Source organism: Protopterus annectens, chromosome 3.part0, assembly GCF_019279795.1.
Source record: "Protopterus annectens isolate FY-2018-M chromosome 3.part0, PAN1.0, whole genome shotgun sequence".
Classification (NCBI taxonomy): Eukaryota; Metazoa; Chordata; order Ceratodontiformes; family Protopteridae; genus Protopterus; species Protopterus annectens.
The window spans coordinates 117,795,919-117,813,786 of record NC_056731.1 but is presented as its reverse complement, the minus strand read 5'-3'; the positions used below and the strand labels follow the sequence as shown (position 1 = coordinate 117,813,786).

At 39.0% G+C, this 17,868-nt stretch overlaps 1 protein-coding gene across 1 annotated transcript in view; it reads right to left on the bottom strand.

Moving 5' to 3' along the window:
* The window catches only part of LOC122796777 (macrophage mannose receptor 1-like), a 1,798,323-nt gene that overhangs the window by 1,603,657 nt on the left and 176,798 nt on the right, over positions 1 to 17,868 (bottom strand). The window contains exon 3 of the mRNA XM_044065505.1: positions 343 to 516. Within this exon, the coding sequence (XP_043921440.1) occupies positions 343 to 516 (174 nt within the window). The remainder of the gene's footprint in view (positions 1 to 342; positions 517 to 17,868) is intronic.

The following is a 17,868-nucleotide window of genomic DNA, read 5'->3' as shown; positions in this document are numbered from 1 at the left end:
AAATATCAATTTAGACAATATTCTTATATAAGACTTTGTGTATATAATAAATGAAACCAGCCTTATTTGCCCATTGTTTATACACACTGTTTATATTTACTATGAGCATGGAGAACTCCTGTCTAAAAAAAATATAAAATGATACAAAACAAGTTTTGATTTCCAGTGTAACATTTCTAGTTTTCATCAAAATGTAGGAAACAGTAAAACTAGAGATATAAGAAATTAGTCTGAGAAAATATTAATGTGCTAAAGAAATATATGAATAAACAAAATAATTAGAGTTCTATACATTTCACTGCATACCTTATTAGTAAGAATGCCTCAGCTTATAAGACTTACATTTTATGGGGCAAAGGCCGTACTTCTCATCTTTATCATAATTTTCTGTTGTTGCACACCAGCTCAGTCCATCAGCTCTTCCGGCCTTCGTGCAGTCAGCATACCATTTGTTTTGAAACAGAAAAGGAAACGCACAAGGCTGTCCATTAGAATTACCATTCAAGGAAAATATGTCTAGGATGAAAACAATATATCATTTGTTGCAATAGGTTTCTTTAAAATAACTTTTAAAACAAATACAGCCTACTGTAATTCCACACCAGTGTTCACTAAGTGTGGTTTTGAGCTGGATATGTGACTGAAAAGTTGTAACAGTAAATCAGCAACTAAGTTTCTCAGCACCTTCATTGCAGTTTGTATTGTTTCATATGTGTTTTGTTAAGAAATGTGGAAAACAACTTTTAATACTTTTTATGTTTTTTTTAGTCACCAACAAACCAATGAGTATTTACAGTTTATAGAGATGCACTATTTCTAGGCCATTGAAAAATCCTGCCATTCTTAAAGTCCATGTAATCCCTTTGTAATTTCTTTATTTTAATTTGTTCCAACTTCATATCATACACAGAGATGTTGGAATATAATTCATCTAGTTTCACAGTGAAAACATCATTATAAAATCTCTTGGCAATGTCAGCTTGTTTTAAAAGGTGTAAACTCTTTCACTGAAAGTGATTGGTTGCTTTAAAATTTTAAAATTCTTTGAGTGGTTTCCTGTAAATAGATCTGAGGAAGGGTAATGAACTACCCAAAAATGCTTATCTGTTTTGTTTTATGTTAGTTTTATCTTAGTTATTAAAGCATATTTATTTTATATGCACAAGGCTGCGGTGATCATTTTGTTGTGTTTTATCTGCTTTGGATTTATTTTTCTACAGCGACCTTTCGTGACCATTCTCGTTTTGTTATTTTTATAGATATATATATATATATAAATATATATATATATATATATATATATATATATATATACTACACTACATTATATTATATTATATATGTATGAATGCCATTAGATTGACTGAATACTTTTTTTCAAAGAAAAATGCAGTTTTGTGTTATCAAAAATAAGCTGATCACACAAGGTGCTACAGTGATAACTGGGGAATTTGCCCTTTCTGCACTGTAGAAATAGCAGGTGGTGTGGGTGAGCAAGAGAGTTGCCTTCAGAGCAAATGTTTAATTTAATTTTGTTTTCTTTTTGATAAGCTGATGATCTAGCATTTTGTCACTGTTCACTATATATATATATATATATATATATATATATATATATATATATATATAGTATAATTACTAACTCATTGAGTTCTCCTCATAAATAGTGATACAACCATCAACAGCTAATGGTGACAGATACATGGCCAGACTCTTTCATTACAAATGAAACTGTTTCTACTCTTATAGCCAAACAGCATGAAATGTCTATGAATCACTCCTTACCTGGACAGAAGAGCAGACTATAAAAATTGTACACCACTGTGACCAAATGACACATAACCTGCCAGTACTATAATGAAATCCAGCAAAATTCTGTTGTGTAAGTTAATGTACCATGACAGTAGATGTTTGAATGATCATCACTGCAGTAGCCTTAGCTATATGAGTTATAGATTGCCAAGGATACAACAGCTGGCCAGCTTCCAAAGCTCCAGGGCACCTTCCACATGCTCAAACCATTAAGACAGCTCAAGTTGAGCTGAATAAAATGAGAGGTTTGGGCACTAAGCCTTCAGAGCTTTCATACCAACAGTGATAGGAAATCTGAATGCTGAACAACAAAAAAATAAGTGCCCACTCCTAGCATAAACACCACATCATAAAGCAAGGGGGCTGGAGGGTTGAAGTGGTTTCTGCAGCAGTGATAATTTGAACATTAGCTGTTATGGAAAATTTACTTACACAGGTGTACTGTGTTCTTCATATTGATCACTGCTGCAGTAGCCTTATGTATATGAGTAGATTACCCTCATTTACAACATTTGGGAGGTGGAAGGGGAAGGGCACAGGAGGTCCTGAAGAATGATCCTAGCAAAACCTGATCTACACCAAGAAAAGGAATCAGGCATATAGTCCTTTGCAAATATATTTATAAAGGAACAAGTTGCTACTTCTAGGCTACTTATAGAATTCAATCCCTTCCAAAAAGTCAAAGATGCAGCCAAGACCCTGGTAGCATAGGCATTGACCCAGCCTGGAAAAGTTTTGTTCTGGTGAGTGCAACACAAAGGTAATTTTCTTAGACAACCATTTGGAAATAGATTGTTTTGACACAGGTTGCTCTTTCTTCTTACCTTCACAAGAAAGAAACACCTGATCCACAGATTTGAAATATTTAGTCCTGCCAAGATTGTATTTTTCAGGAGAGAGGAAGAGAAGGGAGAGAGTTAACTGTAAGTAAAACAATTTTTTCTTAACAGTATTACTTAAATGGTACATGATTTTATCTGCATGTTATAAAGCAAATGTTTTCAGTTATTTCAAGTGCAATGGAGATACTAATGTAAATAGGTGTTTATGTTTTTTTTTTTTCTTTTTGTTTGTTTGTTTCTTCCTTCTCTCTTTCTCCTTGTTTGGTTTTAAGAAATGTAAGCACTGCAAAGAAACAAAATAGGGGGATCTGGTTAAAAGATTATGATAAAAGAAGATTGTACTTGGGATGTCTGTGAACATCCAAAGTATGGAGTATCCTTTCTCCCTCATTTTTAGTTTCAAGAAAGAAAATGGAGAGATGGACAATTTGGCTTAAGGTAAACTTGGATACCACTTTAGGCATAAAAGAAGGATTAGATCTCAAAGAAACTTTATCCCTGTGGAAAATGAGATAAGGTTGAATGACCAAAAGAGCTTGCAACTCAGATACCCTTTTTGTATAGGTCAAAGTAATCAGTAAAACAGTTTTTCATGTTAAGAACCTCAAGTCAGCCAGGCAAATTGGTAAAAAAATGTAGCACGTGTAAGTGTTCTATCACAAAATGAAGATCTCAAAGATGAGCCACTGGTTTTCTTGGAGGTCTCTTATGCAAAATTCCTTTCAAAAACATTTTGACATGAGAATGCATTGAAAGAGAAGGATCTATGGGCAGACATGCTGAAATGTCAGACAAATGAACCCTGATGGAAGAGTAAGAAAGGCCAAAAGATAGCAACTTACACAAATATTGTTAAATCAGAAAAACATTATCCCTGAATTGGTGGCGGTAATGTTGTTGGCACCAACTAGAAAACCTTTTCCATGTGGTAATATATGATTTTTTGAGTAGCAGACTTTGTTGCCTCCATTAGTACCTGCTGCATATCCACAATAAACAGGTGTCTTAAGGAAATTAAGACCCTATCAGGCAGTCAGTTGAAGTTGATTGAGGTCAAGGAATATCAAATACCCCTGTCCTTGTGTGATTAGAGCCATTCTGTGAGAAAACTTGTGGTGATTGTCGCTGGCCATTTCCAAACGATGGGAGAATCACTGTTACCTGAGCCAGAAGGCAGTCACCACAATGATCTTGGGGGATTCTTACTGAATCTTTAGAAGTATTCTGTATAGCTGTGAAAAGAGTGGAAAAGCATACAGGAGTATTCCTGTCCAGGGGAAGAAAAAGGCATCTGTCTTCCAGGCCTTCTTGCATGGAGTTCTGGGGCAGAATTTTGCCAGCTAATTGTTCAGAGAGGAGGCAAAAAAGTCTATTTGAGGAACTTTCCACAGATGGATGAAATCTTGGAAGACCCCAATTTAGTTTCCATCCATGAGGTATGTCATAGTCCTACTCATCTTGTCTGCCACACACTTTTGCTGTGACAGGATATAGTATGTTTGTAGAGTAAGACTGCTGTAAAGTGATATCGCAAGTTAACATCACTAGTCTGCAAACGGAGTAAGACCTGGTTTTCCCTTGCTTGTTGATGTACCACATGACTGTGGTATTGGCTGAAACAATTTGAAGACGTTCACGGGACCAAATGTGATTCAGAGAGTTGAATGTTTTGATCAGGGCAAGCTTCTCATTTACATTTAGCTACCAAAGTCTGAGTTGAAAACTCTAGAAATACATCTAAATATAGATCATTTTCCCCATGGAACAATAAGCTGTTTTTTTTTTATTAAAAAAAACTCCTTTATTGAATTATCACTTGTGACATAGGCAAACTTACATTTCATTTGCTTATTTAACATTTGTTGACCAGGAAAGTCCGACTAGGACAGAGCCTATTTTCAGCAGTGGCCCAGAGGAAATTCTCCAGATGCATGTCTTTAGAATGTGGGAGGAAACTGGAGTACCCAGAGGACATTTATATTTCTATTAAAGTAATCAAACTGTATTAACAAGTTCACATTTACAAACATTATACTTCACATATATTGCTATATATTGTATAACATAAGCAAAATGACATAAATTATTCAATTCCTGCACTTTTTTAAATCAGAAGCATCTTTATTAAACCATCACTTACTAAGGTGTCTAGCAGATACCCTAGGAACTAACTCCTGTGTGATGTAGTCAAACACTTTTGAATGTTCTCTTTGAATCTCAGCTTAAGTAAGAGCTCTCTTACCCAAGTGAGACAAAAAGACTGCAAAAATAAGCAACTTGTCTAAATATGGGAACATGCAGATACCCTGTAGTATGTAATGAGCTAGAACTGAGATAGACACTTTGTGACCATTCTTGTTGCAGTGGATATTCCAAAGGGTAAAGCAACAAACTGATAATGTGATGCAGACACAATAAACCTTAAGAAATGCCCGAAGTCTGAATGAATAGCAATGTGATGATAAACGTCTTTTAAATCTATAGTTACCAGGAAACTTAAATGAGGAAGGAGGGGTAACAGGCTGTGAAGTGACAGTATTTTGAACTTGGGTACTATCACAAATTAGTTTAGGAAAGAAATATCCTGAACTGGTCTCCAAGCATTTTCTTTCTGTGGCACCAAGACATCCTTAAATAAAACAATCTGCCTCTCTCACTTCCTGAGATTACATATGTTGAAGGACTGGGGAAATATAAAAGACTGGTTTAGTGGATGAGGAATCATCACCATGGAAAAGAGGAATTTCCTACCACTGCCATTTGTAACCTTGAAGTATGATCTTCACAACCCATTTGTCTGAAACTATCTGGTGCCAAATAGAGAAGTGAAGGTTCAGACTCTCTGCAAAGGAAAAGGGACTGTCAGCTGGACTGTCACTGTTTGAGGAGACTGCTTCTGTATCCTTTTTGGAAATCCCTTGCCTTTTTTCCTAAATTTACAGTTTACCAGCCATTTACTAACCGTGTTTATTTTGTTTCTTGCCAAAACTGGATGATGAGTCAGAGAATCCCTTAGACAATTTGGAAGAGAAGGGATGAAAACCCTAGAAATTCACTGTATCAGCTTACCCATCTGATCACACTTTTTGAGAGCCTCTGCAGCAGAGGGACCAAAAACTAAATCACTATCCAAAGAAGAATTTAAAATATCATTTTTCACATTGTCTGAGAAGTTCTGAGAAATTAGCCTCCTCAAAATAGTACCAGTGGCCATATCCCTGGTAGTATTTTTCTCAGAGTCCTACACGCACTTTAAACAATGAGTTGTCACCTGCAAATTGGAAGACATTAAACCATTTAAAGCAGAGTTTTCCTCATAAGGAGAAACTGCAGACACAACATTCCTCATACTTTCACAATTAGTCAGAATAAACTTATGAGCCTGACAATTCAAAATTCTGAAAATCAAAGTTGCAGAAGCATGCACTTTTTCCCATACTTACCAATTATTTTCCCATCCCTGTCAAAAGGTATAAGATTGGAATTAACTAAAAGTTTAGTAGCAGGATTAACTAAAGTTATAGCTGTTGGATCAAGTTTGGGATGACTGCATAAAACTTAAAAGACTGAGGAACTTCATACAATCTATGTCTGTTTAGGGAAGCAGACTGAATACTGGAAAATTGCAGGCATTGACACACACATCTTTCAAAGCTGAGAGGTTCTGGAAATTCCATTTTAACAATTCATAATATATTCTGAGGCACTGTGAAACCTCAGTGTTCTCCCACTGTAAACAGGTTCATTCTGGAAATAGTTTTAAAGAAAGAGAATCCTCCCACAGGGAAAATCAGACACTGTACTGTCCTTTGAGCCTGAATCAGAAATCTGAGGAGAAAACCATTCGTATGTATGTTCTCTCATCTTCCAATCCAGATTCAGAATCTTGAATGTCTTCAGGAAAATAATCATCTCTCTTTCCTTTACCAGTAGCCACTTTAGAAGAAGAATCAATAGCCTTACATTTATTTCATTGACTTGCACTTCCTAACGCTTATAATTGTGCTATACAGATAATCTGCCACATTTTGCACTGTTAAAAAGCTTTTTTTTACTGTTTCACTGAAGAAGCCCTATATGGGGTGAAAGCGCTTAGTTCACATGTTTTTTATCTACTTTTATTTCTTTTTTATTGTGAATAAAGTGGTATCACTGCTTCATAGCTGAGCAGGTATTTGTTTTTTCTTCATTTTTCAACATTGTGGAAGTTTGGCATTTGTATACTGTTTTATACTGTTTCAACTGTATTTTTCATTGCTAGTGTTTCATTATAGTAATTGCATTTTTACTGAATTACTTAACTGTAAACTGCTTTTTCATACTGAGAGTCATATTTTCTGCTTGTAAGTAATCCCCGACCCTCCCTTCCTGTTGGTGTCTTGTTTTTATACTTGGTGGCTTTGCAGTTGTCCGGCCCTACTGAATATTTGATCTGGGACATTCCTCCCAGTCTAGTGTCACTAGCTCATTCTACCTAATACAGAGAGAACATTTGAGAAGGCCAACCCACTTAGTTTCTTACCTTGATTTATATTCTGTTCCTCCTTTCTCCCTTTCCACTTTATATAAAAAAACACTTTGCTGGAATCTACGATTGCTAGAATCTCCTTGTTTTCTGACTGAGTGTGCTTCTCAAACAATCTGGAAATACAGAGCTGATAAGTATATTTTTGGCACTTTTTAACTGTTCAGAATTCTGCACTTTCTTAATTGTTGCTCGACTGAATTATTTATATATTTACTGGCATTGTTTTCTGATACGATAAATGCCTCTAGTTTTGATTTTTTTCCTAATTTACTGATTTCTACACAGTTTTAGTAATTTTTTAATTTAATTGCAGTTATTTAAACTGTATTCACTTTAATATTGTTACATACCCAAGTATGCTAACTTGCACTGCAATTTGAATTATTTACTTACTGTTTTAGCTGCTTTTCTGTTAAGAAAAAGTTATAAGCTTGTTTCTCACCTTTCCTGTAACTAGTCTAGTACAGATTCAGATTTGCTCTATCCAGGACTGTTTGTAAGCTTTTGAGTCCCCCTCAAGCCTTTCTGTGTTAGAGGAAAGCCTTCTAGCTTATCAGTGGGAGTGGTAAGCACTAGGTAGCCTATCTACCACAATAGGTGTGGTTTCTGGTCCAGAATTTGTAGTTTAGTTGCCGTTTGGGCAGTTTATCCATCCCTTCAACTTTCTGGTTTAAAAGCCCGCATTTGCACTTGTTTCCTGCCTTTCCTATAACTAGTCTAGTCCAGATACAGATTTGCTGTATCCAGGACTGTTTGTAAGCTTCTGAGCCCCCCAAAACTTTCGGTGTTGGAGGGAAGCCTTCTAGCTTATAAGTGGGAGTGGTAAGCATTAGGTAGCCTATCTACCACATGAGGAGTGGTTTCTGGCCCAGAAATGGTAGTTTATTGAACGCTTGGGCAGTTTTTCCATCCCTTTCAACTTTCTGGTTTGAAAGCCCATGTTTGCATGGGTTTTCATTTGTTTAAGCTCCGCTCAACAGCACTAAGCTGAGGTAAACTATTACTGGTAAAAGTCTATTCTTCGTTTTTTTCCCTTAGATCTTGTTATTTTTTTCTCTCTTGAACTTCAAATAGCCTAATAGCTTTGCACTTCAGCAGGTTTCTTTTAGCAATTATTATAGCACACCTAAGAGCCATCAGTAGTAGTTGTTCTTCATGGAAATAGCTCCAGTACTTAGTAGTTATGACCACCCCTCCTGACATGATTAAAGGGCAGTTCCCTGTGCTTTCTCCTATTAACCTAGTACACTTGGGCATTCTGAGGCAGTGTAGCAACTGTCTTATATACACAGACAACCCTCTCCTCTTACCTCCCAACACTCAGACTTGTGAGAGATGCACTTATATCACCAAATTGTAAGCTATGCACTCTCCAACCAAGACCGGACTAGCTGGTCAAGGGGAGAAGGTCAACACCTGCACTAGACCACATGAAACACATAGCCCTTCAGAACACCCACTATCACAGCTCTCACATAAAACCACAAAACACACACCCACCTTCACGGAGGGACTCAATAGAAATTTACCCAAACAGCAAAGACCTCCGAGACAGAAAATCACTTGACCAATACAACACAGCACAAAACACAGGACATATAGCTTACCTCCACAGTGTGCCCCTCAACCTAAGCCCCTAAGGCTAAACACCTTGCTAATACACTAATCATAGGTGACTCAATAGTGGGGAACACAGATGTCCCACTCACTAGGTTGAATAAGTAGAAGGTAACAATTAGCTGTCTATCAGGTGCCAGAATCTGACATATAACACATGTACTCAGCTCACTCTACAACAAGCATGACTCTGTCATTGTCCATGTGGGTATGAATGACCTGAGATGCACCTCCCTGGACTACATGAAAAGAGACATGGTGGAGCTCTTGGATTATGTGGAAATAGACCACTAGCCAGATCTAGTCAACTACTCCTGTCTAAAGAAATTTCAGGAAGAGAAGATGCATTTGATTTCAAGAAAAATGGGGTCAATAGTGCTCTTAATGGCACAAGCAATTTCCCTGGCTTTAGGCACAACTTTCTGACTAAACAGGGAAGCCTTCCCTGTTCCCTCTCTCAGGACTGACAAGAGTGGATCTCCCTTGCCCACTAAGGGGACCATGTGGCAACCACAGCGGATCTGGCTAACACCTGGCCTATAGTGGATATAGGTGCTACAGTAAATGGATTAGAGTAAAAGAAAGATGACTAGTCTGAGGTGCCAGCTTTGTCCACAGCAGACTCACCCACCTGCTGCTGAGACAAATTGCTAGCCTGCTGCAATGGAAAAAGCTGTTTGCTTAACTTTATCTTTTTTTGCTGGAAGAAGGACTGGCCATGGGACTGGTAAGCTTGTTCCATGATCAATTCAAAAATGGTGCCTCTTTCTCGGAGAAAACAAGCAGCATAGGTTGGTAAAAATTTAAAATTATTAAAAGTGACTTTTACCCACAAAAACATACTAAAAAGTAGATTAATACACTTTGTAAGCCCCAAAAATGAAAATAAAGATAATTTCTCCACATATTTTTTCAACTACTTTAAACTATTTTAAAACTAACAAGAAAAAAGTGCACTCCCATTTAGATGTACAGTTAAGTCTCGTGACAGTCCATTAACACAAGTATCTAGATTAAAAATAACTCCCTGAAGCAGGAAAGTATATTTAACTCACTCCCTTCAATGGAGCTCTGTCAGTTTGTACTGCAACTTCCAATGGGCAGACCCTAAGCTTTTTGATAGACTCGAATTATATCCTCACATTTCAAACAAATGTTAATACCTCTGGAACCATAGGAGTTACTAAAGAAGTTTAAGAGCACAAACTATTTTTATAACAGTAGTATTCTTTAGGTTCTATGTCTTAAACTGAATTTTATAAGTAACAGCAAACACAGTAACTTAATTTTGTAATATTTTGTAAACAACTTACAACTATCTTAGCAACCACTCAAGTTACACACATACTGTCAGCAGCATTTGCTTTATCCAACTGAGAGTTTCATATAAGGCTAGGCTGCTCTGTCTGTGATAATTGTTGCTGAAATATTTAGAAAAACATGAAAATTGGAATATAATTAAATATCTTTTGAGCAACAATTGCTGTCTTTTTACCTGCACTAGACAGGGATCAAATATTAATACAGTTGTATTTGCCATTGTGTAAACTTTAAGATGAAGTATTTTAATACATCATATGTAGTGTGGCTTTGGATTTACTAGAAAAGCTCACCCAGACTCTACTACACTTTGCTTTGAGGGAAAGGTTAGTTTGCTTTTTATTTGTTGTATTTTGTATTACTTTATTTTCTTTTTCTATTTTGAATACTGTGATTTGTTTTCTTTACCTTGTGTTTTACTTGCGTTCTGCTTTTCACTGCATATTAAAACTTGAAAAGAGACCACAGCTCTGTCTCTTGTGAGTCAGGCAGAAATCAGAACTGATCAATTAAAGACTCACACATAAGATAGAACAGATCAGTTAAGGTTAATCATCTGTGAACTGAGGGGGTGGAGCTAGGAACTAAACCTTCTATTTAAGGGGTAAAGTAAAACATTTCAGAGCTTTACTAGAAAGGCTCACCCAGACTCTGCTACACTTTGCTGTGAGGGAAAGGTTAGTTTGCTTTTTATTTGTTGTATTTTGTATTACTTTATTGCCTTTTTCTATTTTGAATACTGTAATTTGTTTTCTTTACCTTGTGTTTTACTTGTATTCTGCTTTTAACTACATATTAAACTTGAAAAGAGACCACAGCTCTGTCTCTTGTGAGTCAGGCAGAAATCAGAACAGATCAATTAAAGACTCACGCATAAGATAGAACAGGTCAGTTAAGGTTAATCATCTGTGAACTGAGGGGGAAGCGCTAGGAACTAATCCTTCTATTTAAGAGGTAAAATAAAACATTTCAGAGCTTTACTAGAAAGGCTCATCCAGACTCTGCTACACTTTGCTGTGAGGGAAAGGTTAGTTTGCTTGTTATTTGTTGTATTTTGTATTACTTTATTGCCTTTTTCTGTTTTGAATACTGTGATTTGTTTTCTTTACCTTGTAATTTACTTGTATTCTGCTTTTAACTGCATATTAAAACTAGAAAACAGACCGCATCTTTGTCTCTTTTGAGTCAGGTGGAAATCAGAAAAGATCAATTAAGGACTCACACATAAGATAAAACAGGTCAGTTAAGGTTAATCATCTGTGAACTGAGGGGGTGGAGCTAGGAACTAAACTTTCTATTTAAGGGGTAAAATAAAACATTTCAGAGCTTTACTAGAAAGGCTCACCCAGACTCTGCTACACTTTGATGTGAGGGAAAGGTTAGTTTGCTTTTTATTTGTCGTAATTTGTATTACTTTATTGCCTTTTTCTATTTTGAATACTGTGAATTTTTTTACCTTGTGTTTTACTTGTATTCTGCTTTTAACTGCATATTAAACTTGAAAAGGGACCACAGCTCTGTTTCTTGTGAGTCAGGCAGAACATTTCCCTCCACCCTCCCATCCAGTTACTGTTGTGTTCTTAAACACCACTGTCTTTCTAGTTGCCTGCCCCTTATGTTAATTTGACCATATATCTCATTTCCTCTCTGCTTTTACTCGCTTGTGTGAGTAAGCACAAAATTATCATTTTGTGAAATCACTCCCCTTCAACTATTTGCATTTATTGGCCATCCTACTGTATTCCATAGTACCAGAATACAAAAGTGACCACCCCCTTTCAATCGATCTTGCTGTTTTAAAAATAGTGCCTTTCCACTAAAACTAACTTTTTAGACAGGTAAAACTTAAGTTACCTACTTTCACATCTAACTCCTCTAGTGCACACTGCAGTGTTTAGGATAAACCATTTTTCATCTTACCTTTAAGTATCCCTGTGACTAGCACTTGCTCTAAACCCTGCTGGAAAGCACTAGGAAGCCTTAAACTGATACAAGCACTCAACTCTCCTTGTTAATAAGGAGAAATTAATTATAGGCACTAAACAGCCTATAATTGCAAAGTACCTTGCTAAGGTAAGGAAAAACAGCTCTTGTACTTAAAAAAAAAGCACCAAACCAGGCATGTCCAAGGGTCAGCATCTGGTGATTTCTCTTGTCCACCTGGTGAATCTGGGCATACTGGGTCAATGCAGCAATTGCCTCATGTACACAGACAACCCTCTCCTCTTACCACCCAACACTACAACCTGCGAGAGATGCACTTACATAGCCAAACTGGAAGCAAAGCTCTCTCCACCCAAAATTGTGCTAGACAGTCAAGAAGAGAAGGTTAACACCTGCACTACACATTAAGCAACACATAGCCCTTCTAAACCCACACCACTAACATCCTCACATAGCAACACTAAACCTTCATATGCGCAGACCCTTAACAGTAACCTGCCCAATCAACAAGGACCTCTGAAGCTGAAACACAAGCAAACACCAATCATAACCAATGTGTCACATAGCCCACAACATCAGTGTGCCACCCAACAACAGCCCCTAAGGCAAGACAACATACTCAACACTTTAGACATAGGTGACTCAGTATTCAGACACACTGATGTCCCCCTCACCAGGCTGAACAAGGAGAAAATTACAGTTGGCTGCCTGTTGTGTCCCAACATCCGCCACATAACGCATGCACTCAGGTCACTCCACAAGTACAAATATGACTCTGTCATTGACCATGCTGGAGTGAATGACTTGAGACTTACCTCCCTGGATTACATGAAAAGAGACATGGAAGAGGTCTCATGTGGCCGAGGCAGGTATGACCCTAGCCCTGAGTAGCATCCTGCCTTTACCCAGAAAGACACCACAGTATAAAGACAAAATCATTGACTTCAACAATTGGCTAAGCTTCTGGTGTCATTCAAAGGGGATCCAGTATCCGTCTGCCTGGGATGACATGATCGACAGACCACGGTGCTTTGCCAGAGATAGTCTGCACCTGTTGCCCCTGGGATTCAGGTTACTGGCTAAGGCTCTTGCCACCCCTATAGTGCCTTTTTTAGGCTAAAGTTCAAAGGACAAAACCACCACCATAACAGGTACAAGCATGCAAAATCTGAAGGTAATGCTACTTAATGCTAGAAGTCTAAACCTCAAAAGGCACTCTCTCGAGGCACTCCTAAAAATGGAGAACATCGATATCTGTGCAGTAACTGAGACTTGGTTCAAGGCTCCAGAGAGCACCCCTGCAATACCAGGCTACAACTCTTACCACACTTTTTGGCCACCAAACCAGGACCAAAACACTAAAGGTGGAGGATTGTCCATATTCACCCAGAATATTCACACCACCAAGCTAGTTGCCCAACACAATGTATTTTAAAATCTCTAGGTGCAACTAACACTAGGTAAGACTGCAATCCAAATTGTAGCTTGCTACAGATCCCCCACCATGCCCCAAGATTCTCACTACACCTTTCTAAACATACTGGAAAATATTAAGATACAACCAAACATCTTAGTACTGGGAGATTTCAACTACCCTGCCATTAACTGGAAAAAACTACTTATGTACCAACACCTTTGCCCAACACTTTTTGGAATTCATAAACTCCAATGCCCTGGATCAGCTAATCCATAGTCCCACCAGGGGTTCCAGTATCCTAGACCTGGTCATTACCAACATGGGGAATCGATGCTCCACACCTATGGTCACACCCTCGTTGGTCAGATCTGACCATAAGCTAAACACCCTTGACATCCACATCACTCCCCCACCCGCCAGTAAGGAAACCTCCATAAAAAAACTTCTCCAAAGCCAACTTCATGCTACTCAGGTCAGAAGTGACAAACTTCATGACACCCATGCAGACGGGAACTGAAAGTTCGACTGCTGAATCCTACATTAAGGCACTGTATGAGCACATCTACTTGTGCATGAATCATGCCATCCCAAATAGAACCAAGATGTTCTCCTCCTAAAAAAGGAAGCCAATCTGGCGGTCCTCTGCCATAAACAAACTTTACAACAAAACGAAGAAACTGTTGCAGAAAAGAGGAAAATCCCAGGATGCAAAAAACTCACCACCAGCCTCAGTAAGAAGCTGAGATCCCTCATAAAATCTTCCAAAGCTAGTTACGAAAATAAAATTGCCAAAGATTCCAAAGACAACCACAAGGCATTCTATAGCTATGTCAAGAATCTAAATGGCAATGCTCAGATCTGCTCTGAGCTACAACAGAAAGACATTAAATATACTGATCCCAAGGATATTGCCAATAACCTGGCAGATCGATTCAGTGCCAACTTCACCCCCCTCTCACCCCCTAAAGGGCCCGTCTCAATACCATAAAACTGCCAAGTTCTGGTAATAACAGCCACACAGGTAAACACTACACTCTCCAAAGCTAAGAATACAGCATCCATGGGACCAGATGACATCCCAGGCTGTGTACTACATGAACTACAAAATGAACTGGCACCTCACCTAAGTGTCATGTTTAATCATAGCCTCACCTCGGGCTTCGTGCCCACTGAGTGGTGCACAGCTACAGTTATCCCACTCCACAAGGGGGGATCCACCTTGGATCTTGGGAACTACTGCCCCATCAGTCTGATGAGCCTGATCTGCAAGGCCATGGAATGTATTATCATGGAACTTATAAACAAAGACATTGGCAACCTTCAAACACTGGACCCCACCCAGTTTGGGTTTGTAAAGGGTCAATCTTGTCTCCTGAACATGATTGACTTATTTGACTCAATCTCCAGAGCTGTGAACGAGGGTAAGGCAGTCCACACAGCCTATCTGGACCTAGCCAAGGCCTTCGACATCATCCCCCACTCTGGAATCATAGATAAACTTACTAAGCTGGGCATTAATCCCTGTATCATTCGATGGGTTGCCAACTGGCTTACTGACAGTACCCACACTGTAAAAGTAGCCGACTCCAAATCCAGCTTCAGACAAGTGAGAGGTGGAGTACCTCAGGGTTCAGTCCTGGGATTGCTTTTGTTTGGCATCTACTTCTCTGAAGTACAGGCCAACACTAAGGGACTCTGGCTAACAAAGTTTGCAGATGACTGCAAACTGGGAGCCATTATTGAATCCCCAAATTATGTGAATATTCTACAAAAGGGCCTTACACAAACAGATTTGTGGTGCCAGAGCCATGGGCTCAAGCTCAAAGCCAAGAAATGTATAGTTATCCCCTTTGGGAAAAAACACATACCCATGAATTACCACATAGGTGGCAGTAGACTAAACACCTAAAGTGTGATAAGAGACTTAGGGACACAGGTGGACAGTGGTCTCACCTTCGATAACCACATCACCACAACAGTCAGGAAATCCTTCTATGTGGCATACCTCATCACTAAGGGCTTTTCATCCAGAAAAAAGGAGGTTATTGTTCCACTGTACTCATCCCTCATTAGACCCATTATAGAATACAACACCTCATATGGTATGTACCTCTCAAGACATCTGCAACAACTGGAAAGGCTGCAGAAATACCTCACCAAAATCATCACAGGCCTAAAGCAGATGCCCTATGCTGACCATCTAAAAAAACACCAGCTATACTCTGTCACATATCGTCTACTCAGAGGCGATCTCTGCTTAACATACAAGGCATGTCAAACCCAAAGCTGTTGGACATGCTACACTCAAAGAAATCCCAATCCCTCAGAGTCACACACTGCAGGGATCTAAACTTTGTCATCACAATAAGCAAAACATGCTGGAGGGATAGGTTCCTGACCCAGAGACTTCCCAGACACTGGAATAGACTGCCCATAGATGTCAAGCAGAGTGCCTCTTTGGCCCCCTTCAAAAGGAACTTTGATGATTGGATGGGAGATAGGAAATTCATCCTGGGGATCATATCAGTTGGCCTGCTAGACAGGGGTCCAGGGAAGTAAATATTGTGGGAAGAAATAGCCAGGGAATTGTTATGGCTAGGCTTGTATAGGCCCTAGGGTTGATAGCCTAGTACCAACCTATGAACATGCAATATCTTATCCCTAGAGGCATCAGTAGGATGTAACTAGCAAACACTATATTTTTTTATTTGGAAGTTTTTTCACAAAAGGGAACTTATCTGCCCAGCAAAAGCCGCCCATTGATCCTTGAAAGTCATCAGAGGAGAGCTCTGTTCAGTGGCAGAAAAACTCTGAAGGGCTTGGCACACAAATACGTGTTTTGAGGCAGCTCAGCTCAAGCTGTCTAATGATTTGAGTGTGTGGAAGGTGCCCTGATGCTTTGGAAGCTCACCAGCTGTTACATCCTTAGCAAGATACCACCCCCATATAGCTAAGGCTATTGCAGCAGTGATCAATATGATGAACATGAGGAGATATATAGAAAGATGAAATATAGGTTCATAATTTCATACGTAAGTTTGAGGCTAGTTGCCCCTGTGAGCCATTTTAAGCCTAGTCAATTTCTCTTTTTGTGCTCAAATTAACCCATCCCATTTAGTTAGACATTGCCCTTACCTGTCACATGGTTGATAATTATATATTACCTCTAATGAGTCTAACTGGGATTATATCATAGATAATTTGAGGGAACATATGCATGAGATAAAGCATTTATCTCCCAAAGCATAGGCATTGAACCTGGTGTTTGTTTAGATGAGATTACTCACCTGCAAGTTAATTATTCAGGAGTTACATCTTGAAACCTGGGCTCTAGTGGCTTAGTGTAAACCCCGCTCCATGAGCACTTGCTTCGCTCGTGCTCACTCCGCTCCCCGCCCTGCCCCCTATTCCCACCCGCCCCCTGTACTCGTACTTTTCAGGGGCGGCCCGTGCTATCAGGCTGCCGGACTGCAGCCCCCTCAACCAAAAAAAAAAAGAAAGAAAAAAAAGAAAAAAAAAATATTTTTAAAATTCGCGGACTCCGCACATGCGCAGTAGTCCAGACTACTGCGAGTCTACTGCGCATGTTCGCGGCAGTCCGGCAATCCAGGTAGGGGAACATAGGAGACGTCTGTGCACTTTTAAAGTGCACAGACTTGCTGGGAAAACGCGTCGGGACCGGACTGCAACAGCAGCAGTCAGCATCGGGACTGTGGAGTAGGGTTTGGATCGTGGGAATCTCGTGGGACTATGGAGTATTGCACGGGCATTTGGATTAACGTTATGGGGAATGGGCAGCAAGGACAGGTAAGTGTGTTATTTATTTTAGTCTAGAATGGTAGGGAAGTGTGTGAATGAATATTTGAATGGCCTGGTGTGTGTGTTTACTAGGGAAGTGTGTGAATGAATATTTGAATGGCCTGGTGTGTGTGTTTACTGTTTAGTAGGGACGTGTGTGAATGAATATTTGAATGGCCTGGTGTGTGTGTTTACTGTTTAGTAGGGAAGTGTGTGAATGAATATTTGAATGAATGGCCTGGTGTGTGTGTTTACTGTTTAGTAGGGAAGTGTGTGAATGAATATTTGAATGAATGGCCTGGTGTGTGTGTTTACTGTTTAGTAGGGAAGTGTGTGAATGAATATTTGAATGAATGGCCTGGTGTGTGTGTACTGTTTAGTAGGGAAGTGTGTGAATGAATATTTGAATGAATGGCCTGGTGTGTGTGTGTACTGTTTAGTAGGGAAGTGTGTGAATGAATATTTGAATGAATGGCCTGGTGTGTGTGTGTACTGTTTAGTAGGGAAGTGTGTGAATGAATATTTGAATGAATGGCCTGGTGTGTGTGTGTGTACTGTTTAGTAGGGAAGTGTGTGAATGAATATTTGAA